This window comes from Brachyistius frenatus, unplaced genomic scaffold, assembly GCF_029030835.1.
Source record: "Brachyistius frenatus isolate BFR_SWC_R1_liver_20210118 unplaced genomic scaffold, ASM2903083v1 Contig_43, whole genome shotgun sequence".
In the NCBI taxonomy this organism is placed as follows: domain Eukaryota; kingdom Metazoa; phylum Chordata; class Actinopteri; family Embiotocidae; genus Brachyistius; species Brachyistius frenatus.
The window spans coordinates 191,436-217,647 of record NW_027210642.1 but is presented as its reverse complement, the minus strand read 5'-3'; the positions used below and the strand labels follow the sequence as shown (position 1 = coordinate 217,647).

The following is a 26,212-nucleotide window of genomic DNA, read 5'->3' as shown; positions in this document are numbered from 1 at the left end:
ATATTTGAACAAAAATCTCTCTGAACTGTCCGTCTTAGGGTCCTTAACAACCACGTCCCATGTCTCCGTATTGTTCCTTGGTGTTTGTCAACAATTACAAAAGCAATCATGCATCCATCCGTTGAAGGAATGAGAGCGGAGAATACACACTGAGCCCTCCGGGGATTATCTCACTGTGTGGTTCTCAAAAAAGCAAAGCATCCCTCATGCGCACTCTACAAGAACAAGGTCTGTCTACACCCAAGAACATGCATCTGTCAGGCCACTTCCAGGATGCATTTGCACGCCACTGACAAACAGCGCTGCAAGTAGACAGCTCAGTCCCTGCACGCAAACTCTAACTGCACCTTTTTTGGGTCGCTTTGAGAAATGAAATACACTGTCATTTAGGGACAACATTAATGTAATCTCTGTGCAGTGTAATCATTTCTGTACATGCATGCAAACACACGGACATTCACAACATGTATAACCTCAAAGAAGAAGTTATGTGACTTCTTAAATTTGGAGTCAAAGCTGTGGTTAAAGCATATAAAAGGCACACGTGGCCATACGGTTGTAGGACATTGTCTGGGCTGGCAGTTAATTAAAGTCATAGATCTTCTCACTGCAGCATCACTCCATGACACGACTCTGCTGAATGACACTTGCTGGCATGAGAGGACTCGGGTGTCAGTAACTTTGGTGCAAAAATACCACTACAAGAGCAGTATGCAGGTGGAAAATAGATTCACGGTGGGCACATTGCCCTTAAATTGTTTGTCACACCTTGAGTTTATTATCACAATGCTGCAGTTGGCCTTCCATCCAATCTTTTTCCACTCATTATGTCTCCCAATATAAACAAGCCAGTTCACAACCTTTTCCACCACTTGCATTATGTAACCTGCATAAGATGGAACCGTAATCACTGTTATGGATTGAGCCATCCGGTGCAACCCACAAATGGTTGCCTCTCTTATGACATTTTGATTAGGTGTAGTGTACTGCAGTTAAATGATTTCACAAATGAGAGATTGCCTCGCTCTAAATGCACAGCAGTCTGGGCCCACCTGATCATAACATGCATTTAAAGATTGACAACGCTTCACCATTTCCTCCCACTGTACAAAAGTAGGAATTCAGGGGCTGGTCAGCAATGACCGGGGGATGGACACGTGAATTCACAGCTCCCAGATTGAGAACAAAACATATGTGAAGTAGGCATTATACATATTACAGGACATTTAATTACTAATCTCCATACAGTTCTTTTACATTACACATTTCCTTTTAGTGCAAAAGTTTTTCTGACGATTTCACCTTTATTTGACCCCAGTAATCCCTAGCTTCCTGCTGTACTCCTCCTTGTCTCCCTCTCCTCACCCTTTTCATTTCCACACCATCAGATGTCTAGAGAGAAATCTAACACTGACTAAGGCAGTGGCCACAGGGTGTAGATTTCAGGAACTATGTTGCACCCTCACTCCATATGTGCAAAATTCTATCAAATTAAAAACAGTTGTTTCTACAAATATCAGAAAATAGTTCAGTATAAACTCACTGGGCATGTTTACAAGGTTGACTCGCACTGAATCAGTGGGTGGTGTTAACCAGCTGCCACGCCTGTTAACAATTTGACCACTAATTCCTCTGAGTAGCTGCTGATAGAGGTCTTTGTTAATTACTGGGGAAGTGGGGACCTGATAGAAAAGAGGCACAGATGGATGTTGATACAGGACAGAGGTGATGCTCAAATCCAGATCTAATCTGCTTGTCTCAAGCCATAGCTACTGGGGAGTATAGGGTGCTGCTTCTCAGCTAACAGCCATGGCTTTTGGACTCCTTTTGTGGTATGTTTCTTAGCACTTTATTGTTTCAGTTAACTTTAACAGAGGTTTTAATGATGATTTTTGTCTGCCTCTTTTACAGGGTTTCCTGGATTTCTTTGCTGTTTGATTGCAATGTTGGTGTGCCAGCTCAACGAGGTAATGTCTTTTCTCTCAATTACCACATTTGGCTTCACACTATCTATTGTTGATTTTATCCTGTTTGTTTGTTTTACAGGGTATGGATATTGATTTAATGAGGCTTCAAATACCCTAGTGAATGATAATCAATTGGATAATAGCAGAGTGGCTGATGAGGAAGTTTTGACCTCTCCAACCTTTAACCACTCAAATGGCTTTGTGTACACAAGCTACTACAAACCTTCAGGGTCACAAAATTTGCTAAATTTGGTCCAGCCTCAACGAGGCCTACCCAACAGACCAAGTGCTCCTGAGGTTGAGAAACCTGTTAATGGCAATTCAAGAGATTGGGAGGAAAAAAGGTTTGGCAAATCACTCGTATTTCCTATAAGCCCCATTTACCAGCAAGGTGAACCAGCGAAACCCGAGCCAGTTGCTACCCAACTTCAACACTTAGTGGTGTTTATACAAGCAGTATGCCTGTCTTGCCAAGAACGAGTGACACCGCTCATTATGCAAGTCAAACTGCAAACTACGAGCCAGCCCAAGTACCAGCTGGCAGTGGTTATGGGGTGGCTGACTCAGGTTATGGTTCCCCATACCAGGGCTTTAACACTGGCTCCAGTGCAGACAGCGGTGTCACAAGTAACTGTCCCCATCTTGTCTTTGAGGAAGTCTTCCAATATCCCTCTAAGAAAACTGAGCCTCAGTGATGATGCTATCTCTAATACTGCAAAAGGGTACAGCCATGCTAATTATGTGAGCCAAGGATCTTCAACTGGATATCCCTCCACACAAGAAGAACCCTCATTTCCAAAAGTTAACCTGTTCTATCCATCTTGGAAGGGAATGCCTTTTTCTTCTAGAGTCTTTGGAGGTGAGAACCTTAACTTTAAACTAATGGACCAGTGGCCACAAAACCCAGTGGTCAGGTATCCCCAGACGGTCGGGAAAGCTGGCTGTTCCCCCCCAGAAAGTTGGTTATCCTCCCCAGAAAGTCAGCCCAATGATCCTTCCTGGTCCACCTCGTCACCCACCTCCTTCAAGCTACATTGTCAAGACCAGAAATGGCTACCAGAGAGCAAGGTACCCCCATTCCAAAACCAGTTACTCGCCATACCTGTAGGACCTGCACAAAACTAACCAACAGCATCAGAGGTGTAAAGAACACCTGAAGGTATGTTTAATACTTTCAACTTGACACTCTAAATGCTTGTGATGAAGAAATCCAGACTATAATATTTCAAATTACTTTAACACCTCAAAGCACTTGCCCTGCCAATATTAAATTCTGCTTTCTTGTTTTCAGACTGCTGTGTTCTCCAGATGATGAATAAAACCATTTTAAAACTCAAACTTTTTGCTGTGCTGGCTTTTATCCATATTGTTAAGCCTCATCAAGTCACTTAATCAAAAATGCCTTGGTGTAGCTGGCCAGTGTGAATGTGGCAATACAACTCAACCATTGCACAGCTTTCAGTATGAAGGCTTGGAGCTTTAAATGCTGAAGGGCATGTATTAGGCTAGACTTGTCCCTTTGGGTTAAACGGTTAGGTGTGTATGCCTCCAGCTCTGCTAAAAATGCAGCAGTACATGCATACAAACAGGGGGCTTACCTTGGCATTGAAATCCTTGTTTCCCAAATCCCCTGCAAGAAAACAAGCGTTACAAACTAGGTTAGTGTTAGAATATCAACATCTTGAAACTGGCTAGTGTCACCAATTTAAAGTTTGAAGGTTCAACTGAGTATTTGTTCTAAACCTGAGCTCGGAAGCTTGTTAAAGGTTTGGAAATGATTTAAACTCAATTTGGGGGACTGTCTGTATACCCAATCCCATGTGGACTTTCAACGTAAACAATGAACCATAGAGACATGGGAAATTGCCGTGAAAAATAATTTTGCAATTAAAATAACTTAAAGCCGCCTGCTAGTTGAAAAAAGAAAGTGTGCATAAGTGCAACTTACCATATGAAGTCTTTACAATGGCTGCAGAACGTCGGCTGCTTAAAAAACCTCGCAGTAAATTTGTGGTTTTTCACTTCATGCACATTTTTCTGCCGCAAAGCACCTTTGCGGGCGAATCTGTTCCCAACCCCAGCTGAGTCATTATAATGTAAAAGATGGTCAGCCATAATGGGAAAAATAAAATTAAAAAAAAAAAAAAAACTACACAGCCACAACTTTGTATTGTTCCGTCCGATTTCTGCGAGATTCTCGTCTCTTCCCAGCGCTTGACAAATGGTAGTGGGCTCTTGACAGACCGCACGCCTCCCTTCTGCCTGGACCACAGCTGAGCGCTTCTTTTTCATTCAATGTGACGTCAGATAAGGCTGCATTTAAGTACTGTGGGAATCCTTCCCTTCAATTTCCGTGCACAATTAACCTCATCGGTTTTATCAAAAGGGGTTTGTGGTAGCCTACCGGTGTACATGGAGAAAAAAAAAAAAAAAAGTCCACTAAGGTTCTCTATATAAACTTTTTAATGCTGTAAAGCGACAAGTCATTTGGGCACTAACATCAGAATGAGTAATAACCTATAAATATTCATTACTCACACAGCATGCTCAGGTCCACATGATACAAAAAAGTGAATCGTGAAAAGGGATTATAATGGCCTGACAATTCCATTTTCTGTAAATATCATTTGCAAGTAACCAATAACCACTAATTTCATCCTCTTGGAAATACACCCATACCAGTGACATTATAGTATAATCAGTTTGAGGATCTTTGTTATGATGTTGTATCTGCTTATGTAGGTTTAACTGCAGAATTTTGATTTAGAGACAGTGCTTTGTTGGTTGGCGACATGAAATGTAATTCAAAATGTCAGTGCAGAATAGAGTAATTATTTGCCACTCAATTGTAATGTCACTGCAGTGCACATGTTGACGTTACACGTGATTAAGCATTCAAGAAGAAAAACATACGCGTAGCACTTGAAGGCGACATGTCCCGTCGTTAGTGGCCGACTGTCTCTCAAACTGTAGGCCTTGGGCGCCATCGTGTGGACTTAAACTGCATAGCAGATTTTGCTATGCAGTTTAGCTTCAAGTTTCTGGGATTTATTTAAACAACTAGTTTAAACAACTTTAAAAAAATAATTAAAAAAAAACGTTTATAAGAATACAATGATTTAGAGGCAATACGTGTTACACGCAAAAACAGTGTACGAGTTTAATTAATTGTGCCTTAAAACAAACTCCGAGGTAAAGATGGGCACAACCAAATCAACCGAGTGATGAAAAATTTAAAAAAAATAAAAAAATAAATAAAAAAAGCCCAGTTTCTATGGCAACGGGGAGACGCTGCGTCTCCACGGAAACGGATGTGGCGTAGCACGAGAACGCTGAAGTTTTTGAACCGTGTTGAGCGGCGAAATCAGTGCTCACGGTGAGTCGCTTTTTTTTTTAAGTCCACATTTGACATTTTCACAAAAGAATATGTGACCTGTGTTTGGTCTGTTCGTGAAAGCCTGGGAGAAACAATAAAAACAATTTTTTTTAAAAAGACCGCGGGCGTTAGCGAGACTGATTAGCTCTAGCTCGGCTACCGTTAGCGCTGTAGTAGTCGTTCCCAAGTAGCTGGTAGCAAGCTAGTCTGTTCACGCTACGAGTTACAGCTATAATGTTGTCATGCTGACATCACGTGAACAACGCCGGCCTGTTTCATACAACCGTATCCACCCGGTGGTAAAGCGTTGAGCGAATTGATCAGCTGTAATCACGAAGTCTTCAGATCATTTACGTAAAAAGCACCAATGCAGAAATGTAAATGTACTCTAAAAGTCCGTCTCAAGTATTTAAGTACCTTTAACTGATGTGTCATTATGTATGACATCATTAGATTATTGATGCTGAGGCATCGGTGTGTAAACACCGCGCTGTTGTGGTAGCTGCAGCAGGTGGAGCTCGTTTGGACTCATTTCTATCCAGTATTATATCTGAGGACTGGACGATGATTACAGGGAGAGGAAAGAACAACAACAACAAACAAAAAACATAGTTAAAATCCACCCAAACTTTCAGTTTTCAGACTTTTTTTTTTTCCCCATCTTTGATTTTTTTTTTTTTTTTTTTTGGAGATATTGCACCGTTTAAATATTTATCGAAATGAAACCATGTGAGGAGTTTAGAGAAACAAATCACTATTTGAAATGTGACCCTGACTACACGCTGGCTTCTGCAAGATGACAGAAACCACTGGAAACTACTCGTTTCATCCTTAACGATGTGTTGTCTTTAAAAGTTTGTTATATTATCCATTGTGTCAAATCTTCATCTCAGAATAAAGTAAAGCTGGTCGGATAAATATAGTGGAGTAGAAAGTACAGTGTTTCTCTCTAAAATAAATGTTATTAGTTCATTTCGGTTACTTCTATTTAACTGGTTAATGTAGGTGGTGCTTGTCAATAGAGTAGTAAACCTAACTTATTATGTTAATTTATTCGTCATCTCAGGTCACCATGAGCAAACATGAGGACTCATGGGACAGGCTGGATGCTGAATTTGACCATTTTCTGCTCGACATGAAACCGTATGTTCTTAAGCACCCCAACAAGACAGGTGAGATTTCCTTTCATTCACACAACATAGTTTGAACATAACTTATGTGGCTAACTAAACTGCAGGATTTGTTTTGTGCTGTTTCAGTAGCACGTACCACGCAAATCAAACTGACGTGATCCATTTAAAAAGCTCTCGAAGCACCCGTCCCTCTTTCTCCTAACGTTCTCAGAGCGCCAGCGCTGTGCCATATGGATAAAGAAGCTATGCGACCCAGCCACATGTGGTTCAGGTCTGATGGGCTGTAAGAACCGCAACGTTTATGCCCGTGTGCTCCTTCACATGCTCAAAAGAGGGGTCCTGGAGCAGCCTTTCACCAGCAAACCAGAACCTGGAATCCTCAAGACACTCCCTACATACATGGTAACACCACAGAATGTATATAAGACTTATCGCTTCAACAAATCCTAAATACTGCTGCATTGACAACTGACCAAGCTGTATTTGTGCCTTCATTTGTGTAATAATGATGTTATCAAATGCTTTCATATTCAAGTTTACTTATCATACCCAAAGGCAGTAAATTGCATATTTAATCCAGTTGCAACTCAATGTGTATCATTGCAGTGGATTGCATAAACGGACAACTTGCAAATAACTTACTAGCCGAATCTTCATGTCCTGAATTTTAATGTATTTTTAATTTCAAGTCCATCTACTATGACGATCCGCTGAGTGGTCAGTCTGCGGAGCACAGCAATAGAGGTCTGCCTGACTGGGTGACAGGAGAGCTGGGGGGCTGGACTGATGACAGCCTGGCTATGGATCACCTTCAAGAAAGACCCAGTTCTAAACCTATTGCAGCTCATCACAGGTACTTTGAAGCCATATCATGAAAATATCATGACAATTCATTATCAGGCTTTATACATACATATATGTATGATTAGTTACTGTATTATAATATTTTTGGGGAAAATGAATAGACATGCACACTAATATTGAAATCCGCATGAAATGAAAATTCTTCTTATGTGACAGGCCGATTAAAGGACACGTTAGTTAGGCCTGAATGCTCGATGCCTGACTAAACGCTTGACGTCACTACGTCTATTGTGTCATGGGTGAAAGAGGGTGCAACAATATGTCTGCAAGGTGGAGGCTTCTTCAAAGAGTCTGAAATGGATTGCAGTTTTGCTCAAAGCAGTGACCGTCTCAGCTTGTTGATGTCGGTCATTACAATAACAGTAAGCCTCATGATGGTAATTCTACTACACTAGAGACTTAATGTTCCCTGCAATTTGTGGGAAAAAAAATATATGTGGATACATGTTGGTATAAGATCGGCAATTGGCCAAATGAGTTCAAAAGTCTTGGCATTTAGGATATCGGCAAAATTCCAGTATCGCGCGTCCCTCAAATTGAACTGCAAAATGAACTTCCCGGTCAGTATGCATGTGTTCATGGTCATTTCATTTCATTTGTGTATCGCAGAAAAATCAAAATGGGTCTAACCCATGGAAGTTATCAATCAGGCACTCTGACCTACATTATTGATACATGGGCATATTAATTTCCATACCATTTCCCCTATTATGTTTTTTTTTCTGAATTTGACCGAAGTAATATTCATTGGTTATTTTTTTCAGTGTTATGTCGATCCGTTTTGCTTGTTGTATCCCTAATGTGACAAAATGTTCTTCTGCTTGGCTGCAGTCTGTTGCCTTTAACATCAAGTTATGAGATGTGGTAAATTGTGAGATCCTCTGTCCTCTCACATTAGCCAGACTTTTTTTTTTTTTTTTTTTTTTTACTCCTGTCGTCACATTGTGTTTGATCCCACTTATAGCCGATCCAGACTGACACAGTGACAGTGGTCAAATCTCTCTTTCTAAATGCATTAGCAAAAGTCAATCAGACCTTCCGCTTGACCCTCCTTTATGACCTTCTTCCCCGCCAGATTTGGTCGCTGGTTAGTGGCTGTTCGATATTGCAAGTAATAATGGAAATGAATCCGTTTAACTGACTCAACTGACCGAACAACATCATATAATCAGTTTTAGTTTCCCAGATCCCTATCTGAAACTAAAACTTTTATCTGGTGATTATTAGATGGGATTAAGTGTGAAACACACATTTGTTTAGAGTTCTTTTAGCGGGGCAACTGCTGTCTCGTATAAATGGGTCCAATGCCCTTCAAAACACACCTGGATTAAACCTGTTTTCTGGCAGGGATTTTTTTTTTTCTGTAGCAGCGAGCGCTCATCTAAATCATCACTGATTATGTCCAACCGCATTAAGTTGGCAGGCTGATGTTTTGCTAGATAAATAGACTCATCTGATTCTGTGAGGAACATGATTTTAATTTCATATACTGTACATTAACAATGTACTTTTCTGAGTCGAAGCATAGCATATTTTATTTTGTCCCTTGAAGGAGAAACGAACCTTTCAAATCAGCCAGCAGTCCGTGGGGTTCAGAGGTTATCTTCCCCTGATGAGAAGACGGACCTTTTGGTCATATATAAAAGATGCTACATACAGTACAATGCACAACCTTTGTATCCAGGCACTCTGTTTTGACTTTTTTTTTTTCGACTAGACTGAAAGCATTGCGCTTGGCTGTGAAGCTCGATACACACAGCTTTTGTGGCTGACTGCCCCATCGTATTTGCTTGGCAGCGCTAACTGAAAAGCCAAAGACATTGCCACGTTCTTGCATCAGTCTGCACGAGCTGTCCATTCAGACTTTTCAGAGAGAAATACTTCAAAACAGCATGAAAGGATGAGGAACTTCTCATATTTTCTATCCATCCTTCTGTTCCTCTCACTCTTTCCACTTTCCCAGTTGTTGAACTTGAGGTGCAACCCCCACAGAGCAGAGGAAGCAGAGAAGAAAGCTTTGTAGCTCATTAGTGTGTTCTCTGTTTCTTAAATTGTTTGGCTTTTAGTCCTGTTTGAACATCAGTCAAATGCCTCAAAAAAATAAAAAAATATATGAGTTTTGGATTTGGAATTGTGCTGCTTGAGTAAAACGTCTGTTGCCACTTTGGTATACAGTGATGTGTGTGACATGTGAAGTCAACATGCCTCACTAAATCATCAGTCATCCCAGCATGCCCAGGGATATTTCCTCTGACTGCAGGCATTTCAGGGGTATGACAAAGTGATGTTAGTAATGGCTCGGGCATTTTAATTCCAATTAACAAGGAAAGGCAAATCAGAGCCCAGTGGCTTCATATACTCATTAGCTTAATACAAAGAGAGCACTGTAAGTGTAGTAAAGAGGGCTTAATATACACCAGGGCACTGTGTAAGAAAGAGTTTGGGCCCACTGCTGCCATATTTAATTCAAACAACTTTGTCAGGGCTGTGGACTCTTGTAACTACGATGAGACGATGCCGTATTTAACGTCACCCCCCCCCCCCTCCAGCGAGATTGTGGTTTCAAGCGTATGGACCTGCTGTGGCCCGTCTGGGTGGCATTTGCATGTTCTGTTTTCATGTGTCTTCCTCCCTGTAACTGACTGGTGGACCTGTCCAAACTGTACCCCGTCTCTGTCGTTGCCTGATTTACTTTATACGACTTCAATTTAAAAAGGTGTTGTTTTTTTTTCCCAGCATCACTTATGACCAAAAGCCTGCATTTATTTTCTTATTAGATGCCGTAGCTTACATTACACGTGACGTGAAACTGTGTGGCTTCCTTCAATAAAGCACAGCCCTTCCTCCCCCTGCAACAGAGGTTGCGGGTAGAGAGGTTTTGTGGGGAGCAGACTGCTGAGTACCATAGTGTCTGTCTGATGGGGATAAGACCATGAAAGACGCTCAGATCACAGGCTCACGTCCTGATGGAGAAAATTAGCTGGGCCAAGAGTCCTTTTATGTGTCTCTCTCATTTAGATAAGATTAAATGGAGGGAACACGTCTGACTCCCTCCCTATGATGTGGCCACGTATGATGCGTCTCCCTCACCATTAATCAGGTGATGGGCAGGGCTTCTTTTAGCTTGTGAAACTGTTCGACCCAATTCAAGTTTCAGCTTCTAAAGGCAAAGTTGGGAAGATTTTCTGGTTGTTGTTTTTTTTTTTTCAGATGCTGCTTCTGTTATATACAGAAGTGGGTGTGCTGTAATATGGGTGTGTGTTTGTGTTGTAGAAGATACATCATCTAACCTCATTAGTGAGAAATGGCCTGATTGAATTCCAGCACGCATTCCTCTATAGCCGTGCTATTCCTAATCGAGCCACAAGATGGAGCCACTGCTTTGTCTATAGCACGAGCTCAGGCTGAGGAATGCTGCGGGAAAGCAAAGGACAGTCAGCGCGGGTCAAGAGATCATACAAAACAGCTTTGGTGATTACGTTACATGTCCACCCCATTTTCTGCTGTCACCTTGTGCTGAAAGAAGACATCAGATGATAAGGACATAATAGTGTGTGGGGTTTGGTTTAGACAGCAGTGCTTGTGTCAGGTTCACTGCTACAGTGTATTTAAAGAGCACGTAAACTGGCCTTCATTATCTTTGTCGGTGGTTCTACTGCTCTTCTGTTGCTCCTATTTGAAGATTTTTTTTTTTTCCCCCCCTCACATTTTCTTTCTTGTTTTCTCTTGTCCCTCCCTGACTTCTGTCTTCTATGTGTGCTTTTCATCCACATATGAAAACTCTTAACCCCCTCCCCCTTCGTCCTCTCTTTTTTTCCCTTTGGGTAAGTGTGACAATGAGATTGTCTTTCCCGCTGCAGGAGTCATACGTTGATGTTGGTGTAAATGCCTCAAGTCTCTCACTCACAAGCCAGGGTGTTTCTGCTGATATTCCCTCCAGGTGGTGTAAGGTTATGGTGCAGGGTGTGCAGGGGGCGCAGGGATGTTTGTGTCCCAAGGTCAGACTGCTTCCCTGAGGGTGCCTGAGGCGGAGACCCCGGGCCCACTGGCTCTGCACCTGGAGGTCAGGCGGCGGTATGAATGTCAGGTTGCTTTAATCAGCCAAGCTGCAGCTTCTGAGGCTCTACATGGTGTTCTCATTTTCCTCTGTGTGTGTGTGTGTGTGTGTGTGTGTGTGTGTGTGTGTGTGTGTGTGTGTGTGTGTGTGTGTGTGTGTGTGTGTGTGTGTGTGTGTGTGTGTGTGTGTGTGTGTGTAGCTCTGGCCTGACTTGCCACCGCTTTGATCTTTGGGCCTCAGACTCCAGACACATCTGATTCAATTATCCTCATCCACCTGTTGACTTAGAGGCCCAAAATTGCAAAGCTTGGCCCCGCTTTCCAAGTTTCATAGCTGCATGTGTTAGTGCGTGTGCATGCAGGTGTGTGTGTGTGTGTGTGTGTGTGTGTGTGTGTGTGTGTGTGTGTGTGTGTGTGTGTGTGTGTGTGTGTGTGTGTGTGTGTGTGTGTGTGTGTGTGTGTTTGTTTGTTTGTGTGTGTGCACGTGCATGCATGGAGGAAGAAGTACTGTCTGAGTGCACAAAAGCTGAAGTCGTTTATTTAAACGTGATCATAATTCATTACAAATAAGTGAAACCATATTGTAACTCATTACATTGTAACTCATTTACTGCTGTAAAAATACGTGTATCAGCGTTTCCCTAGTGATCATGTTCATTCCTTTTTTTTACTAAAACATGACGGAGTCAAGGATTTATTAGTTGGTGAAAGGGCATTACACTGTACCATGGTTTTATGACATTAACAGTACATTTAAAGAAGCTGTAATTACTACTTTATGAAATGGGCTCCGAGGCTATCGTAAATCTTTCTGGCCAATTCACATTCTTAAATGAATTATACATGATCAGCCCAAAAGCCTGGCTCAATAAGAAGGTGTTGCTCATGAGCATCTGTAACTGGTACATATGAAGAGATTGGGATTATGATCACCTACCTCTCATCATGTTTTATGTTGTGACTAATGTATGCCCAGCCTTATCACCAGATTCTAATTTAACAATATGTTAATAAATCAGAATTTTATTTACCACCATCTCTTTGACACGATCGCTTAAGGGGCTTTCACACCTACCTCTTTTGGTCTGGACTTTCAGACTTTGCACTAAGTTTTTTTTTTTTAAATCTAAATTTAAATTAAATTAAAAAACTCAAAACTATGTAGGAATTCACTGCAGACAAATAATGCTGCGTTCAGGGGAGTTCAGAAAGTATTTTTAGAGTATTTGTTTGTTAGCGTATGTCTCCAGCCACAGTTGTTGAATGCGCCCTGCTGTCCTTAGAAAGGAAAGAGAAGTAAAAAAAAAAAAGAGCTATAGTAGCACATGAGGAGAGAAGGAGGCAATGTTTTTAACTGGGATTTAGTCTGGTGGAGCCAGGCTATGTATGTACAAGACAAACAACAGAAACACTAATTGTACTATAAACGGCAGTACGATGGCACAAGAGGGTTCCGGGTTCAGTCCTCGGCTGCGGCCTTTCTGTGAGGAGTTTACATGTTCTCCATGTCCCTTCTTGCCTTTTCTCCAGGTGGTTTGGCTTCCTCCTACACCCCCGAAGACTTAAGTGTTGGGTTTATTTGTGACGATAAATTGTCCATAGGTGTGAGTGTGAGTGATTGTCTGTCTTTTCTGTGATGACTTGTTGATTGGTCCGGGGTGTGCCCCGTCATCACTCATTGTCAGCTACAGGTAATCAGCCCCTTCTGCCCCTGTTTAGGAGAAAGTGGATACAGATAATGAATGGTTTGTTCCTATAAAGGGCTTGGTGTCTGTTTTGAGACATTTCAATATTTAACAAAAAGATACAGGATTTGACACCAAAAAAAAAAAAGTATACTGTTATAAATTACTCCGAATCTGTGCTGAGATAAGAGAGAACACTGTTAGTGGTACAGTTACACTAAATATAGATTAGTTCAATGCAACTTCATTTAATTAGGAAATCTTATTGAGCTCAAGGACTCTTATTTTTACAAGATACATCATAACAAGATAATTAGGTCACACAAAGCAGCCTTGAAAGAAGTCCTTTATCAAAAGATACTAATCAAAGGAAGTTAATACATCTACTTTACTGTCCATACAGCTGAATGTAGCGGTCTTAAAACAGAAAAGCAGTACGTGACAGCTCCATGAAGAACCAGGCATTTCAGGAACACGGCAGTAATAGAGCCATCCTTGTATTCTGTGCCACTCAGTGATACCACTGTCTGTGACAAATGGGCTCCAAAATGCTCAATACCAAGAAAGCTGAAAAAATGATATGGGGAGGGAAAGAATGGCTGTAGGCTCCAGATTTTGAGAATGTGAAACAGTGCCCTCTAGAATGTAATGTGATGTCTTTATAAGATGACAGCATTTTTTTTTTATTTTTTTTTTCCTTTTCCTTTATTGTTGTCCTACATTTCCCCGGCTTCTCTAACATCTTCATTCAATTAGCATCAGTGGGCTATTAGTGCCTTGTGTGCCTGTGTTTAATGAGATTGTTAGCTCAGTAATGCCTGTGTGTGTGGCAACAGAGTGCATAGTGAGAATGAGAAGTGTGTGTGTGTGTGTGTGTGTGTGTGTGTGTGTGTGTGTGTGTGTGTGTGTGTGTGTGTGTGTGTGTGTGTGTGTGTGTGTGTGTGTGAGAGAGAGGGAGAATATAAGCAGTTTCCCTCTAAAGCTGCTTGTTTTAAAACCATAATGGACATGACGAGAGACAATGATTGAAGTGTATGATTATAAAAAGATTGTATAAGTCATAGACTGGTGCCCTGTGGGCTGCGCATGGAATCAGACTGATGTATAGCAGAGACGTTTATTGTTCAGATGGGATTAAATGTAAACCACAAACCATGCAGCCAGTGCCAGATGTTGTGATCTGTGTAAATCACAAGGCAGGCTGCCTATGCAAGCACATTCATATACAAAGGGTGAGACAAGAGCAGACTCCAGAGAAATGCACACACATACTGTAGGTTAACGTCTCGCACTTCTGTTTCCCTCTCTTTTCCCTCTTCCAGGAGAAAGCTGGAAGAGAGACGACCCGTGACCTCCAGTCCATCCAAACAGTCACCCAGGCAAGATGGCGGAACGGTTAGTTCACCACTACACTTCAAACTGCTGGACTTCCCCTGTCTGAAGATTCAGCACATACAGTAGTTTTTAGATTTATAGATCGCTACGCGGTAGCTCTGATGATACATTGAATTATTACCAGCAAACCTGCTGGTGCCAATGTAAATACTGTACTAGACAACCTGCTTGGGTTTCTTCTTTAATATGGGGCAATCTAGGAATTCCTGAACCCATCCAGTCGAGAGACGGGGAGCTGACAATACATTTTACTGTAAAAGACTGCAATATACTGAGCAGTTTCTAATACTCTCTTTCATGTACTGTATGTAAATAGAAAGGCCCCAAAAAATGATAAACACCTCAGTATAATGTAGTCGAGTACAAACGCCGCCTTTAACTTTGAGTGGAACAATAAACAAACAGTTAAATTAATGCAATTCTGAAAATGTCACCGAGAATAGAACATTCTGAGCTTTGCAAAGATAGATGTTGCATCAGGGCTGTTGCATATGACGGCATTAGAGTATACAGGTGTACTGTACCTCATAAAGTGAGTGTCATTGTTCAAGCCGATGTGCAGTTGATTGGAACAACTGCGAACACGTCTGCGGTCAGAACTGTTCATGCCGCTCCTACTTATGTTCAACACAATGCTTAGAATTCTTGGTGCGATACAGAGACTGTGACATGCTGCTTTGAACAGCCAGTGACCCGCATACCCGGCATTCCTAGATATCGAAATGAAACATTTACTCTGTTTGTTCGAGGGCGAGGCTCTGGGACCTTAATGCCATTTTAATCAGAATGGGCATTTAATCCTGAGCTATTCCGTTCAGCCATTTCTCTACGTCAGTGCGGTTCCGTTCGAGGTACACCCAAGGTCCACACTCCACCAGATACCAATCAAATTCAACAACATCTCTCCTTTCCCTGTCGCTTTCTCAACTTTATTAGATATTTCCCCTATTTCAACCCTGCTGCCCAACCTCCACTTGAGTAAATTGATCTTATATCAACAAAACCCCTGGAAGCGTTTGAATTATACTGCATAAAACAAATCCGGAGCCCCGTTGTAACAAAAGGCTGAAGAAAACAAGAATGATAGGCAGTCTAGCTGCATATGCCCCTCTTGTGGAATTTACTGCGTGACGGAAATGATGTGGAACTGCCAAACATCTGGAGTGCTGTGTGCGAGAGGGAGGAGAGTGAGGGAGCAAAGGGTGGAGAGATGGAGATAACGAGGGGGTAAAGTGCTGTTAGTATGGGAGGAAAACACATGTGGGTGTACTGTATATCTGTAAGCTTTTAAAGAATCCTCTTTTTGTTGCCAAGAGAGGAATTGTATTGTGTCAACAGGCGGTGATAACCTCCATCACTGCCTGCTGTTTGCTTCCTCAGGCCAAACTGCCAATCAAAGCGCTGTCAGAAGTCATTTAAATTCCCTCCTCTAATTTATATCACCCCTCTTAACTTGCATTTTGTTCCTGCTCTTTTACCCCCCCCTTTTCCCCTGTTCAGGTGGATGGGGGGTGGAAGGCACATATGTCTCCCGATGACAGTGACCTGGAGGCTCGTCTTAACAGCTGGAACCTGGGGGTGAGTCCGGAGGCATGCCTTGAGCTTCTTGGTTACATGCGAGCTGTCAACATGCTGCAGCTCACTGCAGTGACAGGGCTCACAAGTAAATCTACTAATACTAATCTCTAATCTCGGTAGTGCAGTGATGCTGAGTTAGCTTTACTGCTGGCACACTTCTGACCAAACGGTAATAAAAACCTCTTTCACCTTTGTCCTCTTGAGGCCACTTCCTTTAAGCAGGTCACTGCTATTGTAGGATGTGAGGGAGTTGTGTAAACTGAGAAATTGAAGATGTGTGCTCATCTTATCGTCTCTGTCTGGAGTGCACCAAGCCAAGGCTTGATAAGCAACCTGCCCTCATGTCTTTTATTTCCTATCTCCTCACCTGCATCACACTGACTTTCTTCTTTTTTTTTTGCTCGCCTGTTGCCTCTGACTTTCTCCTGCATTACTTACACATTGATATTTTTGCAGAACCAGTCTGTCTTTCTTACTCTTTCTCCGTTTCTCTTTGTACTGTTACTCTAGCTTCCCCCCCCCCCGTCTGTCCGTCCATCCATGTTTCTTCGACTCTCTCCTCTTCCCTCTCTCTTTCAGTAGTTGGGTAATCAGAGGTATCTATCAGCCGTGCACTGCACCGCTCTGCTCTGCTCTGTGTTGAAACGCAGATAAGAGTCATTGCTTGGCAACGCTCCCCCAAGCCTGCATCTTTCAAATCAACAGATGTTCCTTCATACACAAAGACACACCTCCTCCAACCCCCCTCCCTCCCGCCCCCCCTCAAGTTTACAGAAGTTTTATAGACGCGCTCCTTCAAAGCGCCCAGCTCCCACAAAATTTGAGCACGGCCGAGCATCACTCTATTTGGAACATCTTTAGCGGGTCTTTAGATGTTCTGAAGCAGTCCAGATTTGTTTGCTGTCCATCTCACCTCTAATGTGATAAAGTTATCGTAGTCAGCATGGTAACCATCCATATCGGACAGCGTAAGATAGATTGCTTCAGACTCAAATTGGAGTTCTTCGAAGAGACGCACAGCCTGAGTCAGCTGGGCCACCATGTGTTTGTGTGTCGGCTCAATTAGTTTTATCTCTAATGGGAGTTGAGTATTACAGTTGAACTAGGTACAGTTTGCACTGACCTACCTGTCAAGGAAAAAAAAGCACGCAAGCTAGAAAACTTGCATAAGAACTTGGGACTCTTTTTTTTTTTTTTTCCATTCAATGGTATCCCCTACCACTAGGCTGTCCATTGTCTGTGGTTAGATGGCTGTGCTGATGGCTTACTCAATGGTAGTCCGAAACTAGGAAGCCATCAATCACAGTGGGTTTGTTTGGCAGGAGAGCCAGCCCTCGTGATTTGGAGTGTTGTTCCTCTTATGCGTCCGTCCATCCATCCACGTCAAGGTCCAATGACACAGGACGGCGTGCCAGCTGCGAGGCCGGACAAACATGTGCTTAGAGGAGCATGTGTGTGGGCGCGCAGTGAAGAGTGCGCGCGCAGGCATACATGTGCACCAAGTCCAAGTTTAGTATCGCACTGTGCCAGCATTACACCACAGGATTTAGTCTACATGTCTTCCTCGCCCTGTGGGCCGCGCTCAATCACATCTGATGACTAGCTGTCTGTGGATATAAAAAGAAATCCCATTCTTGTTTTCAGCCTGGGCACTACTTTAGAAGGATATTGATTGATTCATCACTTGGTAAATGTGGATTTTTTTTTTTTTTTTTTTTTTTTTAGCCATTGCCAGATTTAAGTAGCAATTCATCACACATCATTGCACACACCAGGGATGCAGCTCTGCACTGTGTGCAGCAGTGTGTTCTTGTGCTTGTGTGCATGTATTATAATAAACATCATTGTAGTCAAGTTGGATGTCTCCTTTTGTTGAAGGCTTATATTATGCCATTTAACAAAATGTCTGACCTGTTTTTACCTGCATGCAGACTGCGCAGGGAGGCGGAGATACTGTCATCTTCTTCACCTGCCACTAACTCACCCTGAAGCAACAGATTGCGACTTCATCCGCATCCTGTGGCTGTACCTATTTTAGTCCCAAGCACTGAGGTTCTTTCAGGTTCTGTTTTCTCATTTCCAATTCATTCTGGATTAGCTTCATATGGGTTGTACCACCTTACAACATTAAATCCTTTTTTTTTTTTAACATCAACTTCCCTCCTCTTCGTAATCTTCCTCCTTGTTCTCCTCCTTCATCCCCATGTTGTGGAGATTAGCAACAGAACTGTTTACTGGGCGTCATTGCTGTCATCTCCAGAGTCAGCTCTACTACTTTGAAAAGCCGTGATCTTGCTGCTATTTGGCAGCCCCGACAGACACCCTCAGTGCATCAGACGGAAACGCTGTATGGTAGTGTGAGTTCATAAGAAAGTAATGGGGTCATAAACAAACGTCAAATAGTGCAAGCAAAACAGGATGTTGTCAACAGGCAGATATTTTTGCAGCTTGTGTCACAGTTCGTGGGCTGTGTTGATGTAACGCTACAGAGTCACATGGACTGGGACCTGCTTACTTCCAGGTGGTTTAGCCGCTCACGCTTTTCAGTCTCTTGTGTTTCATATTGTAATCAAAGAACATGCTGTGTCAGTGTTTGGCGAGGATGTATACACATTTGTGTCTGTCTCACGGTAAACGGACTGGGGGATAGCTTACAGATTAGTGGTCCTGGGTGTTGACAAAAGGGACAGCAAAGAGAGTCTGAGAGCGGAAACAGAGCTGGCCACACACACAAAGCCTTTAAGCGGCCCAACGTATTCTGTCTTTCTAAACAGACAAGAGTTGACGGAAGAGAATCCAGCCACAGCATTTGGCTTTTGATGTGCTCCCCACATTGTTTATGGCAAACTTAGAGCGGAGGTTAGGGTCTAAAGCTTTGTTAGAAGAGGATGAAGAGAAAGAGGCGCCTAAAGTTTTTCTGTTTACTCTTTCAGATTGAAAACCCCAGATATTTGCGAGAGCAGCCCATTCCCCTGTCGCCGGTAAGTTGTCACCGGGGTCCTTTGTGGTTTATTTATTGTTACCTAGATACAATTGTTGTCAGTGTACTCCTAAATCTTCTCATCTAATCTCTCTCTCTCTCTCTCATTTATCTCTATAGATTTTCAAGTCAAGCTTTGGGAGGAACAGCACCTTGGTCAATGATGAGGGCCCACAACTGTTACAGAGCAAAATGGTATGCACCAGAATGAGAGTTGTAGCCAAACTTGACACTACTGAAAGCCTTTTTGTACGATAAATCAGACTTCTTTACGAACTCTTAAGTCGTCTCTTTGCGTATCCATCCATCTATTCCAGCGATCCTTTACTTCTCTCTATTCCATGTGCTCAGCTTTGTATAGAAACGAGTGCTGAGCACATACAGAAGTCAAAGCTCCCTTGACTGCTTTATGGCATTAGACGCCACCACAGCAATGTACATACATCCGCATGCATAGTTGGTATTGTTGAAATGGCCAAGGCCTCTTAGAAGACAAAAATAAAGCCAGCTCCCAGTGATGACAGTTTTTTCCTTATGTGGATTTAAGCTGAAAATCCTATTCTGAAAGCATGCTTTGAAGTCCCCTCTGCCCCTCCCCGGCTCTCACGAACCACCACTCATTCCTCCCACCATCCACCCTTAATGCACTGTTAAATATAAAACTGAGCATGACTTGCCTGTAATAGTCATGGCTCTTCATGGATACCATAGTCAGTTACATCGGCTTCCCCGGGAAAGATCAGAAAAAAAAAAAGAAGAAGAAAAAAAAAAGGGGGGTGGCAGGACATTATGGACAAGAACAGTCTGGTTTGTTGACCTTTCATAACAAGGATCTGTTTGTAACACATCGAGCCAGTCAGGCAATGTACCTGTGGGCTGACTGAATGCTGCAACTCCAATATGAAAATATTAAAGCAACGTCCTATGCTGTTTGATCCTACCTCAGACTAGCTGACTGGCTTCATACAGCTGTGTGTGGTGGGAATATGAATTTATCTCATGAGACAATATTCAATGCACACACCAAAGATCTGATTTGATTGCACAATTGTGTGTGTGTGTGTGTGTGTGTGTGTGTGTGTGTGTGTGTGTGTGTGTGTGTGTGTGTGTGTGTGTGTGTGTGTGTGTGTGTGTGTGTGTGTGTGTGTGTGTGTGTGTGTGTGTGTGTGTGTGTGTGTGTGTGTGTAGGTGGCCTTCAATGAGGGTGTGAGTTTTTTGGAGGAAAGCTGTTAGAAACTCAACTGGCCTGTCATTTCCCCTGAGGGCACATGCTAGCAATGTGGGAACAAGTTCAGGAAAATCAGAGAAGCACTGGGAAGGACACATGGGAAACAAGAGGAAATGGTGCAGAACTGGAGTTTTTTTTTCCATGGTGCTGCTCAGCCTACCGCAGCCAATCTGTCGCACTTCTGTTCTTTATTTTCTTTACACTGAGATTATGTTTTCAGCAGAAATGAAATTGAGCTTTAGTGTAAAAGGTGAGGGAAGAAGAAAGTGTGTGCATGTGTATCATGGTCTCACCTTTTAGCCCCCCCCCCCCCCACCCCCCAAAAAACAAAAACAAAAATTAGAAGTCATTCCCAGCAATGTTTATGCTTTGTAGCCACGCTAGCATAATGGGCCCGCGGTGTCGGTCTGTCTGTCGACTTTGGCCTCAACAAGTATCGAATGAGCGTTTGTCAAATCTTGTGGCAATCAGACAATTTGCTAGACGTTCATGTTGCTCTCTGGATGAATTTCCGTTTTATTCTTTGGTTTATTAACTGCTGAGCAAATGAAATTCCCACTAGCCTCAGCTGTGCTTTGTGTTTTGTGCCAATATATTTTGCTACTACTAACGAGCAAATGTTAGCATGCTAATTGCTTAACATGCTGTTAAGATGCTGTATTAAAAGTATTTAGATCAGAACACCATTGTACCGAAGTACAATCCTATAGACCCCCCCCCCCAGCATGGCCGGCACTTGTAGATAAACTCACCGAAGTGGCAGCAGGTTGATGTCGCACCAGATATGGACATAGTTCTGACACGTCTGTTCTCTTCTAAGACAGATTTGCCACCGAAATATCAACAACTCTCTTCGGACTGCCTCATTTGGCTGAACCTCCCAAAGTTCCACAAGGTGGGGCAAGGCGAATTTCAAGACGTTTTCAGCGGCAGAGAGCGTACAGCTAAAATTTAGTAGGATACACTGCAGGACCTTTTCTCGGAAGCTTTCGTGTGGCAACATGGAAGCATTGTCCAGCCCTGCTGTTGCGTGGCTGCCAAGGCCCGGTCTAGGAAATCACAGTGACATCACTTCCATTTAATCCCCAAAGCATAGTTGAAAATTTACCCAGGTTTAAAGTGTTATATATGCCACATGTCATTAAGCTGGTGGCAGCTTAACGAACATCTCAGCTTTCACACCAAGCTCATCCTCCCGCTAATCTACCGACTGCGTTGATAAAAAAAAAAAAAAATGCAGACAGTTTTTTTCCTATGAAACAATGAGTGGCAGCTGAGAAACTTCACTGCGAGCTGCCATTGCTTTGAGTCACTTATCTTATACATATGTGTTTGCTTATGGGGGAGTTGTGGAAATTGTCTTGCAGGAGCAGCGAAGCCCTGCTAATTCTACAGCACACCCTAGCAGTGAATGGTATCACAAGGCCTGGGCCTTTATTTGGAAATTCAATTAAATGGCAACGGATGAGGCTTATCTATATGTAGGCCCGAGTCTGGTGATTCCAGAAGATACTGACAGATTGATTAAAAACAATCAGTCTTTCTTTTAGTCTTTAAACTACCCCCTTTGGTACCTGACCTTAGGGATTGTTGGCAGCAGGCATCGCATGGTAGACGAGTGTGTTAGTGTCAAGCAGTCACACTCTAATGGTCACAAGCCCCTGACTGGGGATCAGACCCCTTTTACTTTCTGATGCCATAATGATGCAGTCTGTCTAATCCAAGAATCCTTTGGGATGGAACTTCAGCTCTTAGCCTGTGATTTAGAGGGCCACAGTCTGTCTTATCTGATCACTTTTCAAAGCTAAAAAAAAAAAAGCAACCTAGTGAGTCTTAGTAGTTTAAAGGGGACTAGTTCTGTAGTTGGCTTTCAATCTGGTGCTTCAGGCTGGGAGACATAAGGGATCTACAGTGTTCCATAATGATAAAGTTACTATTTCAGGCATTTCTGTCCTCTTTCCTTGATTATTGTGTTTGTGATGTGTTCACATTAGAAATTTTGAGTAATCATTTGTTTACTTTGTGTTCATAACTACACTCGCGGGAAAACTGAGGATTTTTTTTTTTTTCTCACATGACAGAGATTCAATTTTAACCGAGGTTTTTATCCAGTCTTACTATCAGTACAGACTACAGTGAATTAACTTCTTGTCAGAGAGTGGAAATGGCATCTCGCTGCTCCTCAGTAGATAGCACAGTGCTGCATACTGACTATCCTAGAGCATCTGTGTTTACTGAGGATGAAAGACGCACCAGGACATTGTACATCTCAGGCAAGATGAAGGAGCTGCACAAATGCAACCTTGCTTTGTGGAGCCCAAACAGTTAGCAAAGGATTTGCGAACACATCCCCTTGTGGAAAAAGGCCTTGACCCCACACCGGTTTTGTGAGCAAAAAAACAAAAAACAACAGCAACTGTTTTCTGTCATTCCCTTTCTCATCTCTCTCTCTCTCTCTCTCTCTCTCTCTCTCTCTCTCTCTCTCTCTCTCTCTCTCTTTCTTCCCTCCCTCCCTCTCATCCTTTCAAAAGCGAAGTGTCAAAAAACATGGCATCTTACAGCGCTCTCTACAACTCTGAAGAAGAGAAAAGGGAAAAAGCTGTACCACCCAGTCAGACTGATTGAAGGCGCCTCAGAAGCCTTAGGTGTACGACATTCCTCCTCCTCCTTCCTTCACAGACGCCTTTATAAACAAGTTTCAAACACCCCTGATCTAGTTTGACAAACTTTCTCCAAAGAGCATTTGAAGAGAGGTTGAGAAAGTGACACCCCCACATGTGCTTTTTTTTGTTGTTGTTTTTTTTTTTTTTTTTTTTCGGGCGCCGGCAGATCCAGGTCTTTACTTAGTCTTTTGCTTTTCAATCACTGCCATCTCTATCCCCTTCTCTCCCTCTCTCTTTCTCCTGCTTTCTTCTCCTTTTCCCCTCCTACTCTGACAGGTCTCCTGCGGTCCTCTCAATAGCACAAGAAATGGTGGTAAATCAAGATAAAAAAGACACCAAGAAAAACACAGAATACTTAACAGAGCTTTGTCAAGGATACAGTGTGTAAAAGTAGCTCAAATTCAGTAATGAGAAGAGGCGTCTAGAAGGCAATTTATGCTTTTTAGTTGGAGTTTTATTTTTAACAGGGCTCAGAATGGAGAATTACTGACATTTTAACAAAATTTCATCTCTTTCCACCATTTCAATGCATAATAAGGCTAGATTTGTTACTCTAACAATTATTATGTTGTTGATGTCTTTTTTGAGGGGTATTTGATCAATATTTATGCAGTTAAACAATACTGTAAATGAATCATATTTTTATTGCGACATCATAGTTGTTTCCCTTTGATTGTTGCCAAGAGAAAAGGTCTAATGTGGTTTGACTGTGCCAAGTAATGTCATGGGACTTTTCTACTTAATGGTTTTGATGACTACAGCAAACACAAGCTAGCCTTAGGATGTTGTTAACCACCGACATGTTCACGCACAAACAACCACACTTTCAAAGGAAGACCACCGTCACCCTGCTCCAGGCTTGATTAACACACCAGAACAGACAGTGACTAAACATGAGTTGTGACATCAAAGCAAATGGCCAGTCATCTCGCTGTCAAAGGACGTCTTTGTGCCTCCATGTGTGTGTGAGCGGTAACAGCTTCTCTGCAATTAATAGATAACTAACTGCAAACAGTTGCTATAAAAAGCTATCGAAAGAGCAAATGGTGACATGTAGGGAGAAGGTAACCCAAATTCATATAGCACACGTATAGTGGAACATTTTCAAGAAAGGATTGCAGCTACTATTATATTTCTTGAGCACCACCTGCAGGACAGAAAATAAGAACCGCCATGCAAATCTCAAAATACTTTTAATGGTTACATGATAAAAAACGCTTTCATTTTAACACGTTTTGTTTTGCTGATACACCTCAGGCAAAGTTGTTTGCCCCATTAGTGGTGAGACTCCGAGAATAGAAAAGTTGACTCTCCCTTTTTTCAGCACCAGAAAAATGTGTTTTCCACTGTTTAAAATGAGTGTTGCAGCTTTACAAGGCTGCGACGGTTGTCCTCATCTACAGAAATTCTTAGTGGACTGTTTAGTTGCAGAAACTAAGCAGCTACTTCACACAATCTTTAGAAATATCTGTCATGGAGCATCTTTGTCTATTTGCAGACAGATGCAGTCGTGTAGTGGGAACGCCTTGAGGACTATTTTCCACTGATGATGGATGAATACAGAAGATGAAAAAGGACCTGAGATTTTCTTTTAGTCAATTACAGAAAGTGATAAAAAAGGAAAAAAAAGAAAAGAAAAGAAGGTCATTAGGGTTTTATTTGACAAAGAACGGGAAGCCCTGTAGCTCAGAGATCTGTTCCAACGTGCACATGACACCACTGAACTTTTGATCCCTTGAAAATACAACGCCGAAATGAAAACAGTCGTTCTCTGCATAATTAACTGCTATGTCTATGTTCATAGCACACACAAAAACACACAAACAAAGAGGCTTTCACTTTGTTTATTGTAGACAAACAAGCACATGGACTCACTAACAGCAGAGTACATTTGCAGCTCTGTGGATAAATGTTTTTTTTAAATGTTAGTGTTTTTTTTTTTTTATCATCAGCTGCCTGTGTGCTAGTTGGTACACATTGTATCTTCTTTCATCCAGATTTACTTTAACTCTGTCATTCTTGTCACTCTTTTTTTTTTTTTTCATGGCATGTCTCAAAAAAAAGAGAAAATAGGCCACAGATGTCAATGTTGAACAAAATGTGTTGCCTGTATTGCCTGATAATAAATAACATTTCATCCCTCAAGCAGATGTTGTAGCTTAGCAACTTCATTTCATTTATGAAACAAAAGTGGAGTGTAGCGTGTTTTAAGTGTTAAAGCATTTGGTGTTCTATGTGTTTTCAGGCCGAGATGAAGATCAAAGTGTTGGAAGCCAAGCACCAGGAGGAGAAACTGAAGATGCAGCAGAGACACGATGCAGATGTTGAGAAAGTAAGAATGAAATCTGGAAGGTAGCAGGCACTTCATCACCACTTACCCCTGCAGATGGATATTTCACCATCGTTATGTGATTTTAGGCTGTAGATTGTAAATAGGTATACAGCACGTTGTTATAATCTATTAACAGTTTCAAAATTTCAAATGGGATCAGTTTTCATTCAAAACACTGACTTGTGTAACATTATGGCTCATGTAGCTATGAATTTGGTAAGCTGTTATTGGAAAGTAAACATGAATGGCAAGTTTTAAAATGTTAAAGGTCCCATATTTTATAAACTCAGATTTTCTTTTCTTTTATTATTATTTTTTTTTATATATATAAACCAGTATATGAATAGAGTGAATGTGTCAAATTGCTCAGTCCATGAAGAAATGCCCACAGCCCTTGATCAGCAACTGTGCTGCTTGAACGAGCTGTTTGGACTTCTTTACGTTTATGATGTCACAAAAACACACCGATGTCATAAATCCACCCTCAGCACGGTACCACAAAAATATCTTATGGAAATCAAGACTGCTAATAAAACATCAGAAAAGTGTCAAATATGGGACACTTATTATTAACAGTTCGCTTTCTACAATGGAATTATACTCTAAAAATTGTAAATGAGCCGGTAAACGGCAGATCTAGTCTTACATGAATTATGTTAATCAAACACAGTATACAGTAGTATCTTATGGTCTGCAGGGCATTTCCAGGTATCGAATGTTGTCACAGTTTGACTTTGAATTTGCGTTCCACTTTCCTCTGGAGAAGGAAATCCAGTCAAGAGTCCGCAAAGGAATGGTGTAGTCTTAACATAGCTGAGTCACATTGCAGACAAGCACTGCTTCTCTCTGGTTGCATTTTGTATGAAACAGTACACTCCTTTACAGTCGGTACATGTCAGGAGGAAAGCATGAACTGAAGTGTATAAAACCCAAACTCAGTCAGTACTGGTACGAT

The 26,212-nt window shown here is 42.0% G+C and overlaps 2 protein-coding genes across 3 annotated transcripts in view; one reads left to right on the top strand and one right to left on the bottom strand.

Annotated features, from left to right (window-relative positions):
* prkcab (protein kinase C, alpha, b) overlaps positions 1 to 4,220 on the bottom strand; it is a 104,244-nt gene extending 100,024 nt beyond the window's left edge. For both annotated transcript variants that reach the window (XM_069702749.1, XM_069702750.1), the window contains exons 1-2: positions 3,916 to 4,220; positions 3,566 to 3,597 (exon numbers count right to left, since the gene is read on the bottom strand). In XM_069702749.1, the coding sequence (XP_069558850.1) occupies positions 3,566 to 3,597; positions 3,916 to 4,082 (199 nt within the window). In that variant the 5' untranslated portion in view covers positions 4,083 to 4,220. The remainder of the gene's footprint in view (positions 1 to 3,565; positions 3,598 to 3,915) is intronic.
* Positions 4,221 to 5,298: 1,078 nt separating this feature from the next.
* Positions 5,299 to 26,212, top strand: part of cep112 (centrosomal protein 112) — a 107,728-nt gene continuing 86,814 nt past the window's right edge. The window contains exons 1-9 of the mRNA XM_069702747.1: positions 5,299 to 5,343; positions 6,410 to 6,515; positions 6,688 to 6,878; positions 7,166 to 7,329; positions 14,404 to 14,476; positions 15,977 to 16,054; positions 18,988 to 19,035; positions 19,155 to 19,229; positions 25,171 to 25,257. Of these exons, the coding sequence (XP_069558848.1) occupies positions 6,416 to 6,515; positions 6,688 to 6,878; positions 7,166 to 7,329; positions 14,404 to 14,476; positions 15,977 to 16,054; positions 18,988 to 19,035; positions 19,155 to 19,229; positions 25,171 to 25,257 (816 nt within the window). The 5' untranslated portion in view covers positions 5,299 to 5,343; positions 6,410 to 6,415. The remainder of the gene's footprint in view (positions 5,344 to 6,409; positions 6,516 to 6,687; positions 6,879 to 7,165; positions 7,330 to 14,403; positions 14,477 to 15,976; positions 16,055 to 18,987; positions 19,036 to 19,154; positions 19,230 to 25,170; positions 25,258 to 26,212) is intronic.